The following is a 19,540-nucleotide window of genomic DNA, read 5'->3' on the forward strand; positions in this document are numbered from 1 at the left end:
AGCTAAACACCTTGGATGTGGCATGTCATCTTCTTTTGCATGTGTTTGGCTCAATAATGCAGCCTTCAAAGTCATTTGCTGTGAAGCAGTCTAATTCAAGCCAATTGCTATTTTAGAATAAATGGCTTAGTTACCATCCAGGCCACTCTGAATTCAAGGAGCAAATTCTGCTGTTGCATGAAAGAATTGCACTGTCTGCCCATTTGCTACCAGGCCAAGTTCAAGGTTCTAGTTTTGGTGTACAAAGCCCTCTACAGCTCAGGACCAGGATACCTGAAAGACCGTCTTATCCCTTACATACCCAGTCGATCACTGCGCTCTGCAGGTGAGGGCCTCCTGCAGATACCATCTTATCAGGAGGTTCATTCTGCACAATATAGGAAACAGACCTTTAGTGTGGCAGCACCTACCCTGTGGAATTCCCTCCCTTTGAATATTAGGCTATCTTTTCGGCGCCTTTTGAAGACTTTTCTTTTTCAACAAGCCTTTTCAGTTGAGAGCTATCCCAGTCTGTGTCTGTGTAAGAATTGCTTAATATGTTTTTTAATAATGTTATAACACTTTTTAAAAAGTTTTTAAAATGTTTTTAATGCTTTGTCTTGATGTATTTTACGATTTGTTTTTATGATGTTTTAAGGTGTTTTTAGTGCCTTGTTTGCCGCCCTGGGCTCCTGCTGGGAGGAAGGATGGGATACAGATTACTACTACTACTACTACTACTACTACTACTACTACTACTACTAATAATAATAATAATAATAATAATAATAATAATGAAACCCATAAAAGCCTGGATTTGTTCCACTTGTGATTTGATAGTAATATAAATGTTTCTGCAGGGCACCTTGATTGAAGAAGCTAAACCAATCAACCAAGACGACAAAACTGATCCAGAAAGGCCTTCTTCAGGTTCGTTGCTTCAAGTAGTATTTTAAGGGCAATCAAATCAGCATGCATTTTGTGTTTTCAAATAGGCGTCATTTCACTGAGAGCCCCAGATTCCATGATCATTGCATGGTGAGTCCATGGCTGTGGTCCTTACACTCACATGTCTTCCTCTGCTGCAAGTAGGCCATAAGCCTACTTTCAGGGAAGGACTGTAGTTCAGTGGTAGATCATCTGCCTTGCATGCAGAAGGTCACAAGTTCAATCCCTGGCATTTCCAAGTAGGTCTAAGAGAGACTCCTGCCTGAAACCTTGGGGAGCTGCTGCTAGGCAGTGTAGGCAATACTGAGCTGGATGGACCAATGGTCTGACTCAGTATAAGGCACCTTCCTCTGTTCCTCAGCTGCGGTTCATACTAAATGGTGCTGTCCACATGATCTGTCCACTTCTGCTGGTTTGTGGCGGAAGAGTCATTGTGAATGGAATCTACTCTACGGACTTTCAAAAGCCATCGTTTATACAAAAAATCCGTGTGCTTGACAGTGGGGGGAGCGGGACTGTGTCATCCCAGGACTCAGTGCTGAGCCCCATCCCATAGCAAGTACATAATGGAAACATATGTCAGCTGATCTTCAGTTCCATACGATTCAGTTAAGGCTGCTTCACATATTCCATATTAAGTTTTCTGACATGTTGTTGTTATGTGCCTCCAAGTCGACTACGACTTATGGCGACCCTATGAATCAGTGATCTCTAAGAGCATCTGTCATGAACCACCCTGTTCAGATCTTCTAAGTTCAGGTCTGTGGCTCCCTTTATGGAATCAATCCATCTCTTGTTTGGCCTTCCTCTTTTTCTACTTCCTTCTGTTTTTCCAAGCGTTATTATCTTTTCTAATGAATCATGTCTTCTCTTTATGTGTCCAAAGTATGATAACCTCAGTTTCATCATTTTAGCTTCTAGTGATAGTTCTGGTTTAATTTGTTCTAACACCCAATTATTTGTCTTTTTTGCAGTCCATGGTATCTGCAAAGTTCTTCTCCAACACCACATTTCAAATGAGTTGATTTTTCTCTTATCAGCTTTTTTCACTGTCCAACTTTCACATCCATACATAGAGATCGGGAATACCATGGTCTAAATAATCCTGACTTTAGTGTTCAGTGATACATCTTTACATTTGAGGACCTTTTCTAGTTCTCTCACAGCTGCCCTCCCCAGTCCTAGCCTTCTTCTGATTTCTTGACTATTGTCTCCATTTTGGTTAATGATTGTGCCAAGGTATTGATAATGCTTGACAAGTTCAGTGTCCTCATTGTCAACTGTAAATTTGCATAAACCTTCTGTTGTCATTACTTTAGTCTTTTTGACATTCAGCTGTAGTCCTGCTTTTGTGCTTTCCTCTTGAACTTTCATCAGCATTCGTTTCAAATCATTACTGGTTTCTGCTAGTAGTATGATATCGTCTGCATATCTTATATTATTGATATTTCTCCCTCCAATTTTCACACCTCCTTCATCTTGGTCCAATCCTGCTTTCCATATGATATGTTCTGCTTACAGATTAAATAAATAGGGTGATAAAATACACCCCATCTCACACCCTTTCCGATCGGGAAACGATCGGTTTCTCCATATTCTGTTCTTACAGTAGCCTCTTGTGCAGAGTATAGGTTGCGCATCAGGACAATGAGATGCTGTGGCACCCCAATTTCTTTTAAAGCATTCCATGGTTTTTCATGATCTACACAGTCAAAGGCTTTGCTGTAATCTATAAAGCACAGGGTGATTTTCTTCTGAAATTCCTTGCTCCATTCCATTATCCAACGTATGTTTGCGATATGATCTCTGGTGCCTCTTCCCTTTCTATATCCAGCTTGGACATCTGGCATTTCTCGCTCCATATATGGCAAGAGCCTTTGTTGTAGAATCTTGAGCATTACTTTACAGTAGGGCTCCACTTATACGGCGGGTTAGGGACCAGGCCCCCGCCATAAAGCGGAAATCGCCGTAAAGCAGAACTCATAGACTATAATGGGGCCGTTGTGCGAAAAAGTCGCAAAATGCCACAAAATCGGCTTTAAAAGGGGGAATTTCCTGCTGCCGCATTAGCGGAACGCCGGAATGCGACTACTGTACTTGCATGGGATTTTAAGGCAATGGTTCGATAATTACTGCATTCCCTGGGATCCCCTTTCTTTGGAATTGGGATGTATATGTAATGCTTCCAGTCTGTGAGCCATTGTTTAGTTTTCCATATTCCTTGACAGATTTTAGTCAAAATTTGGACTGATTCAGTCTCAGTAGCTTGTAGCAACTCTATTGGTATGCCATCTATTCCCGGTGATTTGTTTCTTCCAAGTATTTTAAGAGCAGGTTTCACGTCGCATTCTAAAATTTCTGGTTCTTCATCATGTGGTTCCTCCGTGAATGAATCTGTCATCCTGGCATAGAGAATAAAAAAGAATGATACAACAGTATGCTTAGAAATATAAAATAAGAGTTTTGTATAATTTGGAAGTGGGCTCTTGGAAAGGCTCCTCTTTATCCAGACACCAGGTTTCTCAATCTTGCAATGCCAATAAAAAGGGAAAGTGTTCATGTTAAGCTACCATAGATCACACTTTGTTTTTCTAGCTTAAAAAAAGGAATCAGCTGTTCAGGCTGCCTCTCCCTAATTTAAAGGGCAGGAATAGGCACAGAGGCATGTGCTGTGATTGTGTGGAGTAGCATCACTGGGAAGAGACAGGGACAGGAAGAAGAAACAGAAAGTGCAGTTTGTCATTCAGCTGTTCATCCAGAGCATTTACTACTTGCCACAGTGGGGAGAAGAGCCTGGCTGGGAGTCCAGAGTCTGTGAGTTCAAATCCCCGCTTGTGTCTCCTGGGTGTAAAGGGCCAGCTAAAGATCACCCCCACAATGAGAGGCTCAGGGGTTATGTGACCTGCCACCTGTGCAGCCGTGGGCAAGCTGCATAGTCCCAAGGAGCCCAGTTGCCCCCCAGCTGGCAGTTGCGGACAAGGAAGGGGCTGACTTGTGCAGCTGTGGCAAGCTGAGCAGGCCCTAGCCAGCTGGGGAGGACTGGCCTCAGAGGGGAGCAATGGTAAACTCCCTCTGAATACCACTTACCATGAAAATCCTATTCATAGGGTAGCCATAAGTCGGATCGACTTGAAGGCAGTTCATTTCCATACAGATGACTAGGCAAGTGGCAAATTTCATATCTAATAATGTACATATTCATTTTCTTAAGAGTGCATCTGGAGCACAAAAAATATTTGTACAACAGTTCACACATTACATTTTATACATTTTCCTGAGACAAATATTAATCTCTACATTGAAAAACAATTGTTGTCAATATAAACAGTGCCCTCTAGAGGTTTCATGAAAGAAAGCTAAGTTATAATTAATTACTTTACAGTAGTGAACATTGTGTTTCTGCTGCCTGGTTTTTTAAGGACTTTTGGTGGGTTACAATATTATTACTTTTCAGAACCAAAGCATGGAAAGTATATAACACAAAAACTGATTTTTAAAAAACCACATTATTATCTAGAACATGACAAGGATTTCATGTAACCAGACCAAATCCATTGGATAAAAATGGCAAAGAAATCAAAATAAATGATTAGCTTCTTAATTATTACATCTACATATTTTTGCATATGACTAAATCAATATTTTTTAAGGAACAGGCATATTATATTTTGCTTTTATCTGTTGCAGGTATGTAATGCAGTGGACACCATCTTTATGTTGGTTGCCTGCATTGAGCAGCGCATTGGACTCTATGGCCTTATAGCCCCCTTCCAACTCTACTGTTCTTGATTCTGTGATCTTTGGTCACATCCACACCATACATTTAAAGCACATGGCTTCTCCCAAAGGACCCTGGGAACTGTAGTTGACCCCTCACAGAGCTACAGTTCCTAGCATACTTCAGAAACAACAGTTCCCATGATTCTTTAGAGGAAGCCATGTGCTTTAAACATATGTTGTGGATATGACAAAGAGACATTTCCTTCTATATGAGAGCGGATGGAATGCCTCCTTTTAGATGCTGCTGACCATCTGCAGTTCTTAGAAGCACTTTTATTAAAATAATACAACATTATTGAGTGTACTGCCTGATTGTTGGGAGCATCATGTAAGCCAATTTAGTATTTTTGAGTGATTAACTGACTGAAAGTTGTGGCCCTGTTTTTGTCTTGCTAGCTTCTGCAGTCTTGCTGCTTTCTAGAAATAATGCCCTTCACCTACTATACTGTCTTTTTCTTTCTGTGTCTTTATTGGACAAAATTTTCAGCATCCCTGAAAAAATGCTGCATTTCTTTTTCTTATTTAAATATCATGATTGATTTTTGTTTTTTTGTCACCTAACCACTCCCACCCCATTTCAGACCACAAAGAATTCAGCACAACGGTTTCCTGTGTCAGCCCTACAGTGGCCATTGTGGAGTTCTCTTCCCTCAGTAATCATTACAAGGAAATGGGTTCAAAGGATGAGCTGAAGAAACTTGAAAGAGGGCAACAGAAGGAGGAAGAAGCACCAGTTATCCAGAAGGTAGCATGATGCACAAAACGTAAAGCTGAGGATCAAGCTAGACATGTTGCTCAATATATCTTTGGAAACTACATCAGGGTATTCTTTTCTGTTTGATAATAAACATGAGGGGGCCAATTTTCATTGGGAGGTCTAACTCTTTCTTTCGCTGCCATGATCCCAGAGAAAATCCCTCTTCCTGCATGTGGCTTTTAGTCTTAAAACAGAAGCTTTCATTGACACCCATTTTTTTCCTAAGGCTGATAGCACCACTAGGTTGACCTTCATCAAGAAACACACACACACACACACACACACTCTGCAGCCCCAATGAAAACAGGACTCACCCGCAGCTGTTATTAATTTTTTAGAAACATGGAATGGTATTCAACTAAGACCTACTCAGAGCCAACTGTCAGTAGGAGAGTAGGATACATGACATAGTATCTAATGACAAATTGCATGTCCTATGTAGCTTGACCCCAACCATGTAAACTGCAGGTAAGGCTGTCAGAGAATTCTGACAAAAACCAAAACAGGAGTAGAGATTGCTGATGCTTGTTCATTTGTCCCATGTCCAGAATGGAAATTAATCCAACAAATGTGATGGGTATTTGCTGTTGCTGTTGCTTAACAGGCTGCAAACAATATGTCACCAATTTATGTTTTTTTCCCATTTGCATTGTTTCCTTTGCACTGAAATGAATGGTGTGGAATAATGTAATGACAACATAACATATGTAATCTATGTAATTAATTACATAAATTATGTAATTTCATCACAGTGGACACAGAGGACCGGTTCACATTGCAATTTAATGTGAGATGGGTTCTACTTGCATGCCTGTTTAATTTGCAATGATCACATGATGTAGGAGGCAAACAGAAGGCGTCCTGTTGCTTTTAGCTTTTAATCCGCAGCAAATCAATCCAATTTTAATCTGAAAAGGGAAGGAAAAACCATCTGTGCTTCGTATCTCTAGGGGCTTATAGATGCTTAGCCCCGATGCTTTTGTGAGTCCATGCCCACTCCCCACTCCTCCCTTTGTTATCTCATTTCAGGCTGGCTCCTGTACTGCAAACCTGCTGCAAAGGGTTTTTTTTTTCTTTCCCCCCTAACTTGTGCAAAAAAGCATAACATTGTTCAAATAAATATTTGTATTTCTGCTGGATTCTGAAAATACAAATAATCAAACTTGAGGATTTTTTCTTTTTTTTAATGAAACTTTCTCTGGAACAAACTAAGCATGCTCGGTTGCCTAGATAACCAGAGGAAGTGATAGTTTGACCTTAAGAGGGCATGGTCATTAGGAAGCTGTGTGATTAACCCTTTCCTTCAGTATGAACAGAAAACAGCAATTGGAAGGTCAGAAGTGTGATCTGTAAACTCCCATTGCGATGGAAAAAGCTTCGTCTTTAAAACGGAGTTCAGCTCCTGTGTGAATGAGCCCTGAGACGAATAATGTTGCTTTTGGCAGAAGACCAGTTTCAGTGGAATGGAAAGGGTCACATCCCACATATACAGGGTGGAATGGAAAATGATGCCTGATTACTTAGCTAAATGCAGGATAACCAGCTGATTTGCATTTCACCTTTCCATCATGCGAAGATGGAATGTACTCATATTTTCCATGGGAAGATGTGTGTCCTCCTGGAAGAGAGTTCCCTGTTCACACAAAAAAGAAACCCTCTGTTACCGAGTTCTAGCTTGCAAATAGATCTAGTAGAAAAATAAGCGAGCTTCATTCATGCATCTGCAGTGTGAGTTATGTTCCAGTTCAGACAAATAAAAGGGCATAACTGGACAGGAAGGAGGTGATAAGGCAAATGCGTTGTAAATTATGTTAATGCAAAAAATAAACTGAGTCTGAATCCTAGCAAGATGGAGGCACTGTAGGTTGGTGGTTCCGAGTTCGGATAATTAGTCAGTTGCCTGCTTTGGATGGGGTCGTACTCCCTCTGAAAGAGCAGGTTCATAGTCTGGGGGTGCTCCTGGATCCATCTTTGTCACTAGAGGCCCAGGTGACCACAGTGGCTAGGAGTGCCTTTTACCAGCTTCGGCTGATAAGACAGCTGTGGCCGTTTCTGGACCGGGGTAGCCTGACCGCTGTTGTCCATGCACTGGTAACCTCCAGGCTGGATTACTGTAATGCACTCTATGTGGGGCTGCCCTTGAGGTTGGTCCGGAAGCTGCAGCTGGTGCAAAATGCAGTGGCGAGACTGCTCACTGGTGCAGGGTATCACCCACATGTCACCCTGCTGCTGAAAGAATTGCACTGGCTGCCCATTTGCTACCGGGCCAAGTTCAAGGTTCTGGTTTTGGTGTACAAAGCTCTATTCAGCTGGGGACTAGGATACCTGAAAGACCGTCTTACCCCTTATATACCCAGTTGATCACTGTGCTGTGCAGGTGAGGGCCTCCTGCAGATACCATCTTATCAGGAGGTTCGTTCTGCACAATATAGGAAATGGACCTTTAGTGTGGTGGCACCTACCCTTTGGAATTCCCTCCCCTTAAATATTAGGCAGGTGCCATCTCTGCTATCTTTTCAGCGCCTTTTGAAGACTTTCCTCTTTCAACAAGCCTTTTAAGTTGAGACCTATCCCAGTCTGCATCTGTGTTAGAATTGCTTCTAATACGTTTTCTTTAATAATATGTTTTAACCCTTTTTTGTTTTTTTAAAAGATGTTTTTAAAGCTTTTTAAAAATATATTTTAATGTTTTATTTTAATGTATTTTAATGTATTTTTATGATGTTTTAAAGTTTTTTTTTAGTGTTTTTGATTTCTGCCCTGGGCTCCTGATGGGAGGAAGGGCGGGATATAAATCAAATAATAAATAATTTTTAAAAAATATCTTTTTTTTATATACCCTCATTGTGTACTTTTATAAACAAATTAAAACAATTATATTCATACAGGCTGTTTTGTGATTGATATGTGTCAGTCTTTAGGATTTTCAGCCACTTTGATGTATCAATTTGGTTAGAGAAAAACAGACCATAAATTGTGTAATAAATAAATACAAGTTAGCCAGGAAATCCTGTCTAGCTAATATAGCCAGACTGTTAAATTAGTCCAGCTAAGAGGCCATCAATGGAGAGTATTAAAATGCTGGGGTTGTATTCTCTCTTGTTGTATTTGAACTGATTCTGTTCTTCAAAATTGGCCTAGGTAGAGATCTTGGAAGCCCCTGTGCAAGATGGAGGCATTGTACTTCCACTTCTGAAGATGATCCCTGAGAAAAGCCAAGTAGTTTTGCAGCATTCTGCCCCTCAAGGTAAACAAACAGGAAAGGGGGGGAGGATTAGGTATGTAGTATCAATGCAACCTTTGTCATTTGCCATTCATTGGACATCCGGTGAAGCTGAATAATTAAAGATGCAGGACAGACAAAAGAAAGTTCTCCTTCACACAGCTCATAGTTAAACTTGGAATTCACTCCCACAGAAGGCAGTGATGGCCAGCAACTTCAATGGCTTTAAAAGAGGATTAGACAAATTAATGGAAGTGAAGGCCATAGATTGCTACAAGCTATGATGGCTGTGTTCCGCTTCCATAGTCAGAGGCAGTATGTGTCTGAATACCAGTTGCTGGAAAACGCATGAGGGGAGAGTCCTGTTGCATTCAGGTCCTGCTTGCCGGCCACCGTGAGAACAGAATGCTGGACTAGATGGGCCATTGGCCTGATCCAGCAGACTCTTCTTATGTTCTTAAGTAGTCAAAACTTAATACACAAGTACAGAGCAAAATGAAAGTTCAAAGTGAGTCTAGTCTTCTTACCAGGCTAGATGATTCATCTTTCCTCCGGAGGCAGCTGGCAGCAACGAAAGTGTGGGAGGCAGCAGTCATGGTGAGTCCTCTTCCCCAGCTTCCCAGAAGTTCTAGCTGCTAGTGCTGGTCTTATTGCACTCCAGGGGGCCACAATAGGCACTTTCATGCCCAAGTAGAACTCTCCCATTGTTGACAATGGCAGGATAAAGCTGAAACAAGCGCAGTGGGATTGTGATCTTTCAGCAGCTGGAAGCACTGAGCCAAGCACCCTAGATCTCACACATGGTCTGGTACTCCTGTTCCTAATTCAGTAAGGTAACATGCAACCAGAAGTGTGAGAGCTGCCCTTGGAAAAGACATGTACCTTTCCCCAGGGCTATTCCTGCATTGACAGCAGGAAAGTAAAAGGAAGAGGCCTGCATGGACTAAAGTGCTGGGCACGCATGGCCTGTAGAGGTCTGCTGTGATATGTGAGTACATTCAGACCCACAACAAGAAGTGCTTGGAAGCCATTTATTTATTGGTTTGCTCGATTTTTATTCCACCACCCCCTTCCTTTTCCCCCAACATTCTGGACCTAAGATGGGGTACAAAATGTAAATAAAATAGTAAAATTGCAATAAAAACATAAACAAGCATGTGAGTAAACACATTAAAAATACATGTCAATCTACAATAATAATATTTTTGCCATTTTCTAGAAGCTTTCAGACATGCCCTCAATTCACCTCCATGGAATGATACAACCGGCCACCCTACTTTAACAACATTGGTTCATAATCCTCCAAGTCTCTTGCTGCCCTCTGGTATCTGGTTTCCTTTCACAGTGTTGCATTTCTTGTTTTTTGGGTTTTTTCTCCCTGTTCTGCCATCCACTCTAGAGTCTCCCACCAGTGCCAGTGTTCCGCTTAAGGCTTGGAACTCCTGGCGGCGCTACCAATTTTTCTCACAGTCAGGTAAATGATGGCTTTGGGTGTGGCTTCCTCCCTCTTGCTACACTGCATAGGTGTCTTCTAGAATGCATCCAGGAGCAAAAGCTGGTATCTGCCCACACTTCTTGCTTTCATAGAAAGTGCCTTTTCCAGTTGCATAGTTGGCCAAGAACTTGCCCTCGATGTATAATGGAATATGCAATCATCTATTTTATAAGGGTTAGTTTCATTCTAGAATACCATTAAACTTTCAAGATCAAAACCGTTTCACCAAAAATGGCAAGAGCTCTCTTGATAACTGTGGCACTGGAATGACACATTTCCTTTCTCCACATGGCACAGTAAAGGGGAAAGTGGAAAATATAGCTTAGATAGCATGTGGCATTTAGTTGTGTTAGTGCCTGTGTCCAAAAGCAGTAGTTGTTGCTAGCTAGCAGTAGCTTAGAACCTAACGTTGACTTATGTTGACTCTCTTCTTTCTCCATCTGGTCAGGAGGTTTCTTTTTTAAGCAATGTCGTAAATTATTAAGCACAGCTTTTGTAGAATCTTGATGGCTCCTTTTGAGGCCCATTTACTTTCTCTTTGTGAGTTCATCTTAAAGACATACATAATGTGATGATTTGCCAATGGCCAGTGTCAAGGATTGGCATCACTGGGCACCTGCTGAAGCCCACACACCAGCAGGGGACCCACTGCTGACCACCCCCGATCCCCCTGACCCTAGCTCCTCATCTCCCTTGCTGTTGCTGCCTGTTCACCTGTCTTCTCCAAGCGTGTGAGAAGGAGGAAGGAACAGGAGTCTCCATTTCGTCTGGAGCGGATTGGACCTGGATGGATTAGTCTATGTCAGAGTTGCATGTCTTCGTTGATGAGTCCATTCCATTCCATTTTGGCATCAATTCACACATTTAAAAAAAACTGCACAAAAATTGCAATTTTTGTGTGTGTGCATTTTTACCCTACAATACACATTTTTGTATACATTTGGTATGTTTGAGCTCAGAACTATATTGCAAATTTCAGGGAAGGGTGAAAACTGAAGGTGAATTGCATTTATGACCTGCATATTAGTCTAGGCAGAGTGAAATTCTAAAGTATCCCTAGAGGGGAGAGGGCAAGTGCAGACAGTGGCAAGGCCATAGAGGTCCATTCAGGAAGGTGAGGGCATCTTGCTTAAGGACTTCCCAAAATCTGTAGCCAGCACTAATGATAGCAGTTTTAACAGGTTTGTTTTAAATTGTTAGCAGCTTTGGAAATCCTTTTAGGGTTGAAGAGCCAGGGTATAAAAATACTTGTAAATAATATATTAAATTTCAAAAATGAACTTATATTCTGACATTTTTAATTGTAGTCGTTTTTCTCTCCATCCAGCCAGCACTGAAAACAGTGGCAAATCAAATGTAAGTTGTTGAGTTGGGGTGTTTTTTTTGCTACCTGCATTATTTTGAAGAGTATTAGGATTGAGGATATGTGAACCCCTCCCCCTGCAACCAGGACTGCTCCAGGAGATTCTGCCCAGGCAGCTCTTGAGTGCAATGGCACATCAAGGGTATGAATCCCTGAGTGGGAAGTTGCACCAGAATTGCCATGTGTACTCAGTTCCCCCTGCTAGGTGACATCTTCGGTAGGGAGCATTCCTACCAAATTCCTCTGGATGGGCACAGATCCACAATGGATTTTCCGGAGCAGATTTTGAGGGTGCATGGGGGGGCTTCAGGGGAGAGGAGGGGGAAGTTCTGTTGTGCAGGCATATTTCTGTTGCATGAGTACAACGTTGGATAGGGATGTGCTAGAATACCACCTAATTCAGATTTGGTATTGAATTTTCCATTCATTAGCTTATTCTCTATTGTTGCAGATTGGATTTTTATATAGCAATTTTCTGTGGCTATTTTCAAAAACAGGTGTTTTTTTAAAAGCCTGTAAAATATCAGTATTAAGAACAATAATTTCATTGATATTTCCATTCAAAATGTAAATATTTCCTTTTAAAATATCAACATTTCCTTTCAAAATCTCGGTATTTCCTTTCAAAATATCAATATTGATATGTGTGTGTGTATGTGCCTTCAAGTCAATTGTATAAACAATATTTTAGCAAGGAAAAAATGGATTGGTAAAAAGCAAAGACTAGCAGACAAAGAACAAACTCGAAGTGATACCAGCCCATTAGGTCAACAGCCAACAGATCCCATCCCTAGCGTTGGATACAATCCTTTGCTTTTGATTAAAATAGTACTTGCAAACAAGCGCAAGAAAAGACAGATCTCTCTGTCTTTTTAACCATTTATCAAGTCTTACAGGTTTTCAAAGAATTATTAAGTAATAGAATGTAGTCAGATGTTATGTCAGGCCACATTGGCATCTCTGGACGCCTGCTGAGGTCCCCATACCAGCAGTATTTGTTACCAGTATTTCCAAATGAGTATTTCCTCTTTATATGTTGCCCTAAAGCAAGGTGTTTGTGGCCTCAGTGACTCTTTCAAGGCCAAACCAAGTAATGGCTACATCTTTCACCCGTGGTTATGGCAAATTATATCATTTAGGAAATCACACTGGTGGCATCCGCATTGTTTGCAAATGCAGAAGCCTGTTTCCATGGGTAGAACTTTCCTTGCCCCTTGATGGATTGAGATGATGTGTATGTATGAATATATTTGGTTTTGGGGTGTGTGTGTGTGTGTGTGCTTGTTTTTAGGAACCCCAGTTGAATGCAATGTAGAACTCTTTATAGTGGTTTTCTTATATGTATTACTAGCCTTTAACAGTATCCATCAACTTTATTTCAGCGTTTTGGTTGCTGGTCTTGGGACCCAGAACAAGAGCGTAAGCGACAAGAACGATGGCAGCATGAACAGGAGCGTTTACTTCAGGTATTTCCACTTCTTATTTCTTTATCAGATTTGTATCCTACCCATTTCAAGGAGCTCAAGGATATGTACGTGAGGCTATCCTCATTAAACTCACACTAAGATTTGCAATGTGAACTCTCCTAATGAAAGACCATTGTCAACCTAAAATGATGCCCACTAAAATACACAAATATAACCTAGGGATTCTCAAAGCATCGAAGTAAGGTCTTGTACACTTCCAGATCATGCCAGTTCTTAAGAAGAGTTCCCCCCATATAACTGAAGGAAGCTTTTGTAAATGGGCACACAGAGAGTAAAGTCTTGATTAGTGGGGTGTAAGGCAATAATCCTTCCTTCAACTTTTCTACCTTCAGGAAATATTTTCCATGGTGACCTGTCTGCTGGTGAATCCCTCTGAGTCCCTGTGCATTGTAGAAGACTCTGTGACATGTTTGAGGGTATATAGTCGGTTCACACGAGGCACCAGACAGACCTTTTGGGGCTTCACTGTTACCTCACTTGAACAAAAATTGAATCCTAAAATACGTACACCACTCTTCTGTGACTGCATGCTAGGGATGGGAGGATCTGTCAATTTCTGTTCTCTCAGTTTCTCATCTTTAATATCTCAACCTCAGTTCTTCACATTTTGCAGTAATTTGTGATTATTATTTTTAAATCCTCATGAAAATTTATCACGTTCAGTGTGAATTTCTCGTAACAAGCACATTTTATATGCGGTTTCGATTATTGTACACATTTTTGCAAGCAGTTTCCCCAATACAATGCATTTTTGTGTTATTTTCACTAATATGATCATTGTTATGCACACTTTCCCCTAATATATGCATTTTTGTAAACATTGGCTGGAGAATAACATTGCAAACTTCAGAGAAGTACAGATATTGAAGTACAGCTGTGTTTCAGTTTGCATAGTATTTCAGAAAGTGTGAATTTGATAGATTCAGCTTTGAATGCGAACTGAATTGATTTTCTCCCTCATCCCTATTGCACACACAGGGGTGGGCAAGTGAAGGTTTGGTCATTACTGATCTTCTCTTTCTGGAATCTCTTATAAGCTTCAAAGGAATTTCAGTGGTCCCTGGATCACAAATTGAAAACTACTACCCTAGGATATGCAGTATGAGGATACATGTCTGAAGCAGCAATTCCTTTTCAAGCAATTTTCAGCTTTTTTCAGATGGGAACCTTTCTTCCTATCTGTCTTAACTGGGAACAGAGCTCAATTGACAGCAGGAGCACTGTTTGCGGCCGCTTTACACTTTCAGAAATAACATATAGTACAGCCCTTCCTTAGTAGTAATGCTTCAGATTGCCAGCAGCGAATTGCAGGTTTGAAAGATGCCCTGCATTTAAACAAAAATAATTTTGTGCTTGGAGAGCTTGCACATCAGAGAGAGGCCTGATTCTGACAAAACAGGAAACCATGGTTTCCAGCTACATAAACTAGCTGCAGGGAGCTTCTCCAACCCTGTGATAAGTAAAATCGGAGAACTGTGGTTGATTTAAACTATGCTTTAAAAAAACCCCAGGATCTGAAACTATAGTTTGAGTTGGGGTTGTTCTCCCAGACGATCATTTAAATAAATTACAATTTCCCAAGTTCATACAACACAGTCATCTGTAGTTTGATTAAAATAAGAAGCAAAAAAGGCCACACACCCTCCGCGGGGGTGAAGGATCCATTACGATGGTCCGCCCCAGGTGCTTGATAGATCCTGATGGATTCCTGAATGCGCTTGGGGACTTTATGGAGCCTGCAGACGGGCACTCAGTCGAGACCCTGGTGGAGGAGTGGAGTAAGACGATCACCGGGGCATCAGACCGGGTGGCTCTGAAACGCCCTCTCCCCCTGAATAGAGCTCAGACAGCACCATGGTATACTCCACGGTTGCAAACTCTGAGGCGGGAGGTGAGACGGCTAGAGTGCTGGTGGCAGAAATCTTGCTCTGATGACGATCGGACATGGGTTAGAGTGGCTGCAGCAGCCTACCATGTGGCGATAAGGGCAGCAAAAAAGGATTTTTATGCTGCCTCTATTGCATCCGCAGTGCTGTCCCAGGAGGCTGTTCCAAGTGGTCCGAAGCCTGGTCGGTCCAGTTGCTTTGAAACCTATGGAACATTCTAAGACCTCCTGTGATGAGTTTGCAAAGCACTTTGCGGATAAAATCGATTGTCTAAAGAGTGCGATTCCGCACACTATGGATACAGTGAGTGAGCCAGAGTCGGCCAGTGGTTCTCTGGTGGTGTGGGATTGGTTCCAGCTTCTTCCTTCTGATAAAGTGGACAAGGTGCTTTCAACCTTAAGGCCAACCACCTGCTTACTTGACCCTTGCTCGTCGTGGCTCATTATAAGCTGCCAGGACAGTCTGGGCAAGGGGATCAAGGCGGTGGTAAATTCATCCTTGGAAGCCATCAGCCCTTGGTAATGCCATCAGCCCTCAAGGAGGCAGTAATAAAACCAATTTTAAAGAAGCCCTCCTTGGATCCCCAAGATTTGAACAACTTTCGCCCGATCTCAAACTTACCATTCTTGGGCAAGGTGGTTGAGCGGGTGGTGGCGAAGCAGTTGCAAGCGCAATTGGAGGAAGTGGATTATCTGGATCCATTTCAGTAGGGTTTCAGGCCTGGACATGGGACTGAGACAGCCTTAGTTTCCTTGGTGGATGAGAGCATTGGATAGGGGTGAGTGCACCTTCCTCGTCCTCCTGGACCTCTCGGCAGCTTTCGATACCATTGACCACGGTATCCTTCTGGATCACCTGGAGGGGTTAGGCATAGGGGGCACTGTATTGCAGTGGTTCCATTTCTTCCTCTCTGATAGGCACCAAAGAGTAGCATTGGGGGATGAGGTTTCGGACCCTTGGCCTCTCACTCGTGGGGTGCCACAGGGCTCCATCCTCTCCCCGATGCTATTTAATATCTATATAAAGCCGCTGGGGACTATCATCAGGAGATTTGGGCTGCAGTGTCACCAATATGCGGATGACACGCAGCTCTATCTCTCATTTAAATTTTCACCAAGGTTGGCTGTAGAAACCCTGTCCAAGTGCGTGGAATCGGTGAGTGACTGGATGGGAAGGAATAAGCTGAAGCTGAACCCTGACAAAACCAAGGTACTGTTCGTGGGAGACAAGGGAAGGTTAGGGGATTTGGACCTGGTGCTTAGTGGGGTACAATTGCCCCTGAAAGACCAGATCCGTAGCCTCGGGGTCATTCTTGACTCCCAACTGTCCATGGAAGCTCAGGTTTCAGCTGTGAGCCGGGCAGCGCTGTATCAACTCCATCTGATACGGAGGCTACCCCCCTACCTTCCCAATCATCTGCTCCCATCGGTGGTACATGCCCTGGTCTCCTCTCGCCTAGACTACCGTAATGCGCTCTACGTGGGACTACAGTCCGGAAGCTGCAACTGGTACAGAATGCAGCGGCGCGCCTGATTAAAGGCAGCTGCCAGCAAGATCACACCACTCCAGTGCTAAAAGAGTTTCACTGGTTACCAGTTGCTTACCGGGCCCAATTCAAGGTGTTAGTTTTGAGCTTTAAATCCTTATACGGTTTCGGCCCAGACTATCTAAAGGAGTGCCTCCAGCATCACCAGCTATGCCGCCCAACAAGATCAGCCTCAAAAGGCCTTCTCTCCATCCCATCAGTCAAAACAGCCAAACTGGTGAGGACTAGAGAGAGGGCTTTTTCAGTTGTGGCCCCCACCCTCTGGAACTCCCTCCCAAATGATCTCCGCCATGCCCCTTCCATGATGAGTTTCTGCCAGGCCTTGAAGACCTGGCTCTTCAGGCAGGCTTTTGGGGTTGGCTAGATTTTATCTTCATTGTTTTTAGATTTTTAATGTCTAGGTATTTTATGCCTATTTTGTACGTCACCCAGAGTGGCTGGACAGCCAGCCAGATGGGCGACTAATAAATTCAATAAATAAATAAATAAATAAAGTATGTGACCTCAAAAGTCATATAACAGAAAACTGTGGCTTCCTATTATGTCTGAACTGGGCCAGAGTGCTTCTGGTTTAGCCTTCTTCCTAGCTCCCACATGCACAGAGATTTTTATACATGAGCTAGCATTCAAACATAGATTGCTTGTTTACAATCTGTAGGGGTAGAGTCCAGAAAGAACATTATACTGGGCAATTTCTGTTCCTGTTGAACTGATAAATAATAAGCAATAGAGCTGTAATGGCTTCTGAAATTTCTCCCGAGCCTATCTTACTGCAGCAGACAAGGAGGGGGATAAATAGCTCCTTAACAACTTGAGTCAAATGTGGTCATCCACACCAACCTTTGACTCCCCAGTCCCCTAGAGATCCTGACTGGCTCCCACATTATTCCTTGTAGTAGAAGCGGAAATAAGTAAGCAAAACTCTCACTAGAACAGCAACGAAGTGGTGTTAGTACACAAGGCCAGACTCATTTTTTTTTAGCACTTGAGCCAGAAAATCCCACAGGCATTCCTCCCTACCCCCCATACTGACAGTTAAAATTAAGGCTGAGCTGAAATTTCTCAGGAAAGAGCATTTCTGATGAGTTGGGGTGTTTAAAAAAAACAAAAAACTCTTCCTGAACTGTTGGAGAATTTTAGTCCTGTCCTAGAGAATATTTTGTGAAATGGCTTCCCCAGATTCACCGTTCTTCAGTTTTGGACTCTACTGTTAATCCAGTTATAATATTGCTTGATATTACTTTAATATTGTTGAAGGAGGCATTAGGCTCGGCTTCTCCTCCTTCAAGTCCTTGTCATCTCTTAGCCAATGGCTTTTTCATCCAGCAATATGAATTAACAATAGGATTTCATTCACCTTCAAGTAAGCCAGTTTTCCCAGAAGAGAGTTTTCTGACAAAAAGCTGGACAATTTCATGTCCCTCCCCCAATAATATTTGGTGAAATCCCCCCTGCCATTTTACTACCCACAAATAACACTGAGAATTTTTGGAAGCCATTTTCACTCAGCCCTAGTAAAAATACAGTAATAATAAATTAACAGAGCAGTTCTAATGATAGGAAGCTGGTGTTAACTATGCCGGTGTAAGATACCCTTATTCCAAACTCCATTCAGTAGGTCCTGGGAGGTGCTACTGCCAGCTGAGCCAGCAGGTGAGTGTAAGGCTGAATTTTGAGGATTGGTCCCTAGATCACATCTCTGAACTGAACAGAATTTGGAATAAGGGTAAGTCTCTCCTTCCTGCTTCATCCCGCCCTTGCCACTTCCCTAGACACCCCTTTTTCAGGGCTTACCTTGGCCTCGGCTCAGCCAGGATGGAGGACTTATGCCAGCATATCTGCAGCTGAGCTGGGATGAGTGACTTCAACTCCAAACTCCAAACTTTATTCCAAACTCTGGTTATCCTGACGGAGCTTGGGTTTGGATTGCTCTCTTAATAACTAGTTGCTGCTCTTCTCATGACACCCAAAATCACCTGCCAATGGCAGCTGCCTCTGCCTATTGATAGGGCAGATTCTTTTATTCAGTATTGTGGAGAAAGGATGCTGAAGTAGGAAATAATATAAAAATGCAAAGGATAGACAAGAATGTTTGGAAGGAGATATGCCTTGATACAATTTGAACGGTTCCTCTTTTGATTCAGAAAAGTGATTGGGAATCGTGGGGAGGATGTTTTTTAGGAAATAATCGCTCTCTAGAACAATCAACTACTTGGCTAGTTGTCATCATCTCCAGTTAGGACCTCTATATGTTTCCTGTTTATCTTGTAAGCTGACATGGTTTTTCATCTTCCATTTAAATTTTACTGGCAGCAGTTTATCCTGATTAGATTACTGCCAAAGCCAATATATCTATGAATCCCAGTTAAACTCAGATGCAAACTTAGCCAAATGAAAATCCAAGTCCCATGTTTCCAAATGCAATGGAATGTTGGATTCTTTCTTTCTTTCTTTCTTTCTTTCTTTCTTTCTTTCTTTCTTTCTTTCTTTCTTTCTTTCTTTCTTTCTTTCTTTCTTTCTTTCTTTCTTTCTTTCTTTCTTTCTTTCTTTCTTTCTTTCTTTCTTTCTTTCTTCTGTTTTATGGCTGAAAATGAATTTTGTTTCAGACAGCAAACAAAATTTGATAGGCTGCTAGTCAAACAAGTTATAGCCAGGCTGTCTTATGATCTGGGATGAATGTTAAATTGTTAGTCGAACCATGGGGAAGGGTAGAACTGTAAAAGAGAGAGGGTAGTATTTAATGCTAGTCCTAGTCAGAGTAGACCCACTAAAGTTAAAAAAATTACTAAAAGGTTCATTAATCTCGGTGAGTCTACTCTGAGTAGGACCTAGTTGAATGCAACCCAAATTATCTTGCTTAGAGGGATGGGTCTTTCTCAGAGCAAAAAGATGGATGATTTTCCTTACAGCTTGTGTCTTGTCCTTGCCTAAATAAAGATAAAAGGTCCACATAGAACTACAGCACTTATTGCTATCATTGGAGGAGGGACCCTAAAATGATTGTGAAAGGGGGCACTAAAAATAATGTGAATCTTGTGTACTATTTTTCAGTTTTTTCAGACCCAATTGCCATCTT

General features: G+C 42.0%; 1 protein-coding gene across 16 annotated transcripts in view; it reads left to right on the forward strand.

The window, feature by feature from the left end:
- Positions 1–19,540, forward strand: part of LIMCH1 (LIM and calponin homology domains 1) — a 272,533-nt gene that overhangs the window by 224,747 nt on the left and 28,246 nt on the right. For all 16 annotated transcript variants that reach the window (XM_061585015.1, XM_061585016.1, XM_061585021.1 and 13 more), the window contains 5 exons: positions 840–909; positions 5,289–5,452; positions 8,606–8,711; positions 11,510–11,538; positions 12,928–13,011. In XM_061585015.1, coding sequence (XP_061440999.1) covers positions 840–909; positions 5,289–5,452; positions 8,606–8,711; positions 11,510–11,538; positions 12,928–13,011 — 453 coding nt within the window. The remainder of the gene's footprint in view (positions 1–839; positions 910–5,288; positions 5,453–8,605; positions 8,712–11,509; positions 11,539–12,927; positions 13,012–19,540) is intronic.

This window comes from Rhineura floridana, chromosome 9 (genome assembly GCF_030035675.1).
Source record: "Rhineura floridana isolate rRhiFlo1 chromosome 9, rRhiFlo1.hap2, whole genome shotgun sequence".
NCBI lineage: Eukaryota > Metazoa > Chordata > Lepidosauria > Squamata > Rhineuridae > Rhineura > Rhineura floridana.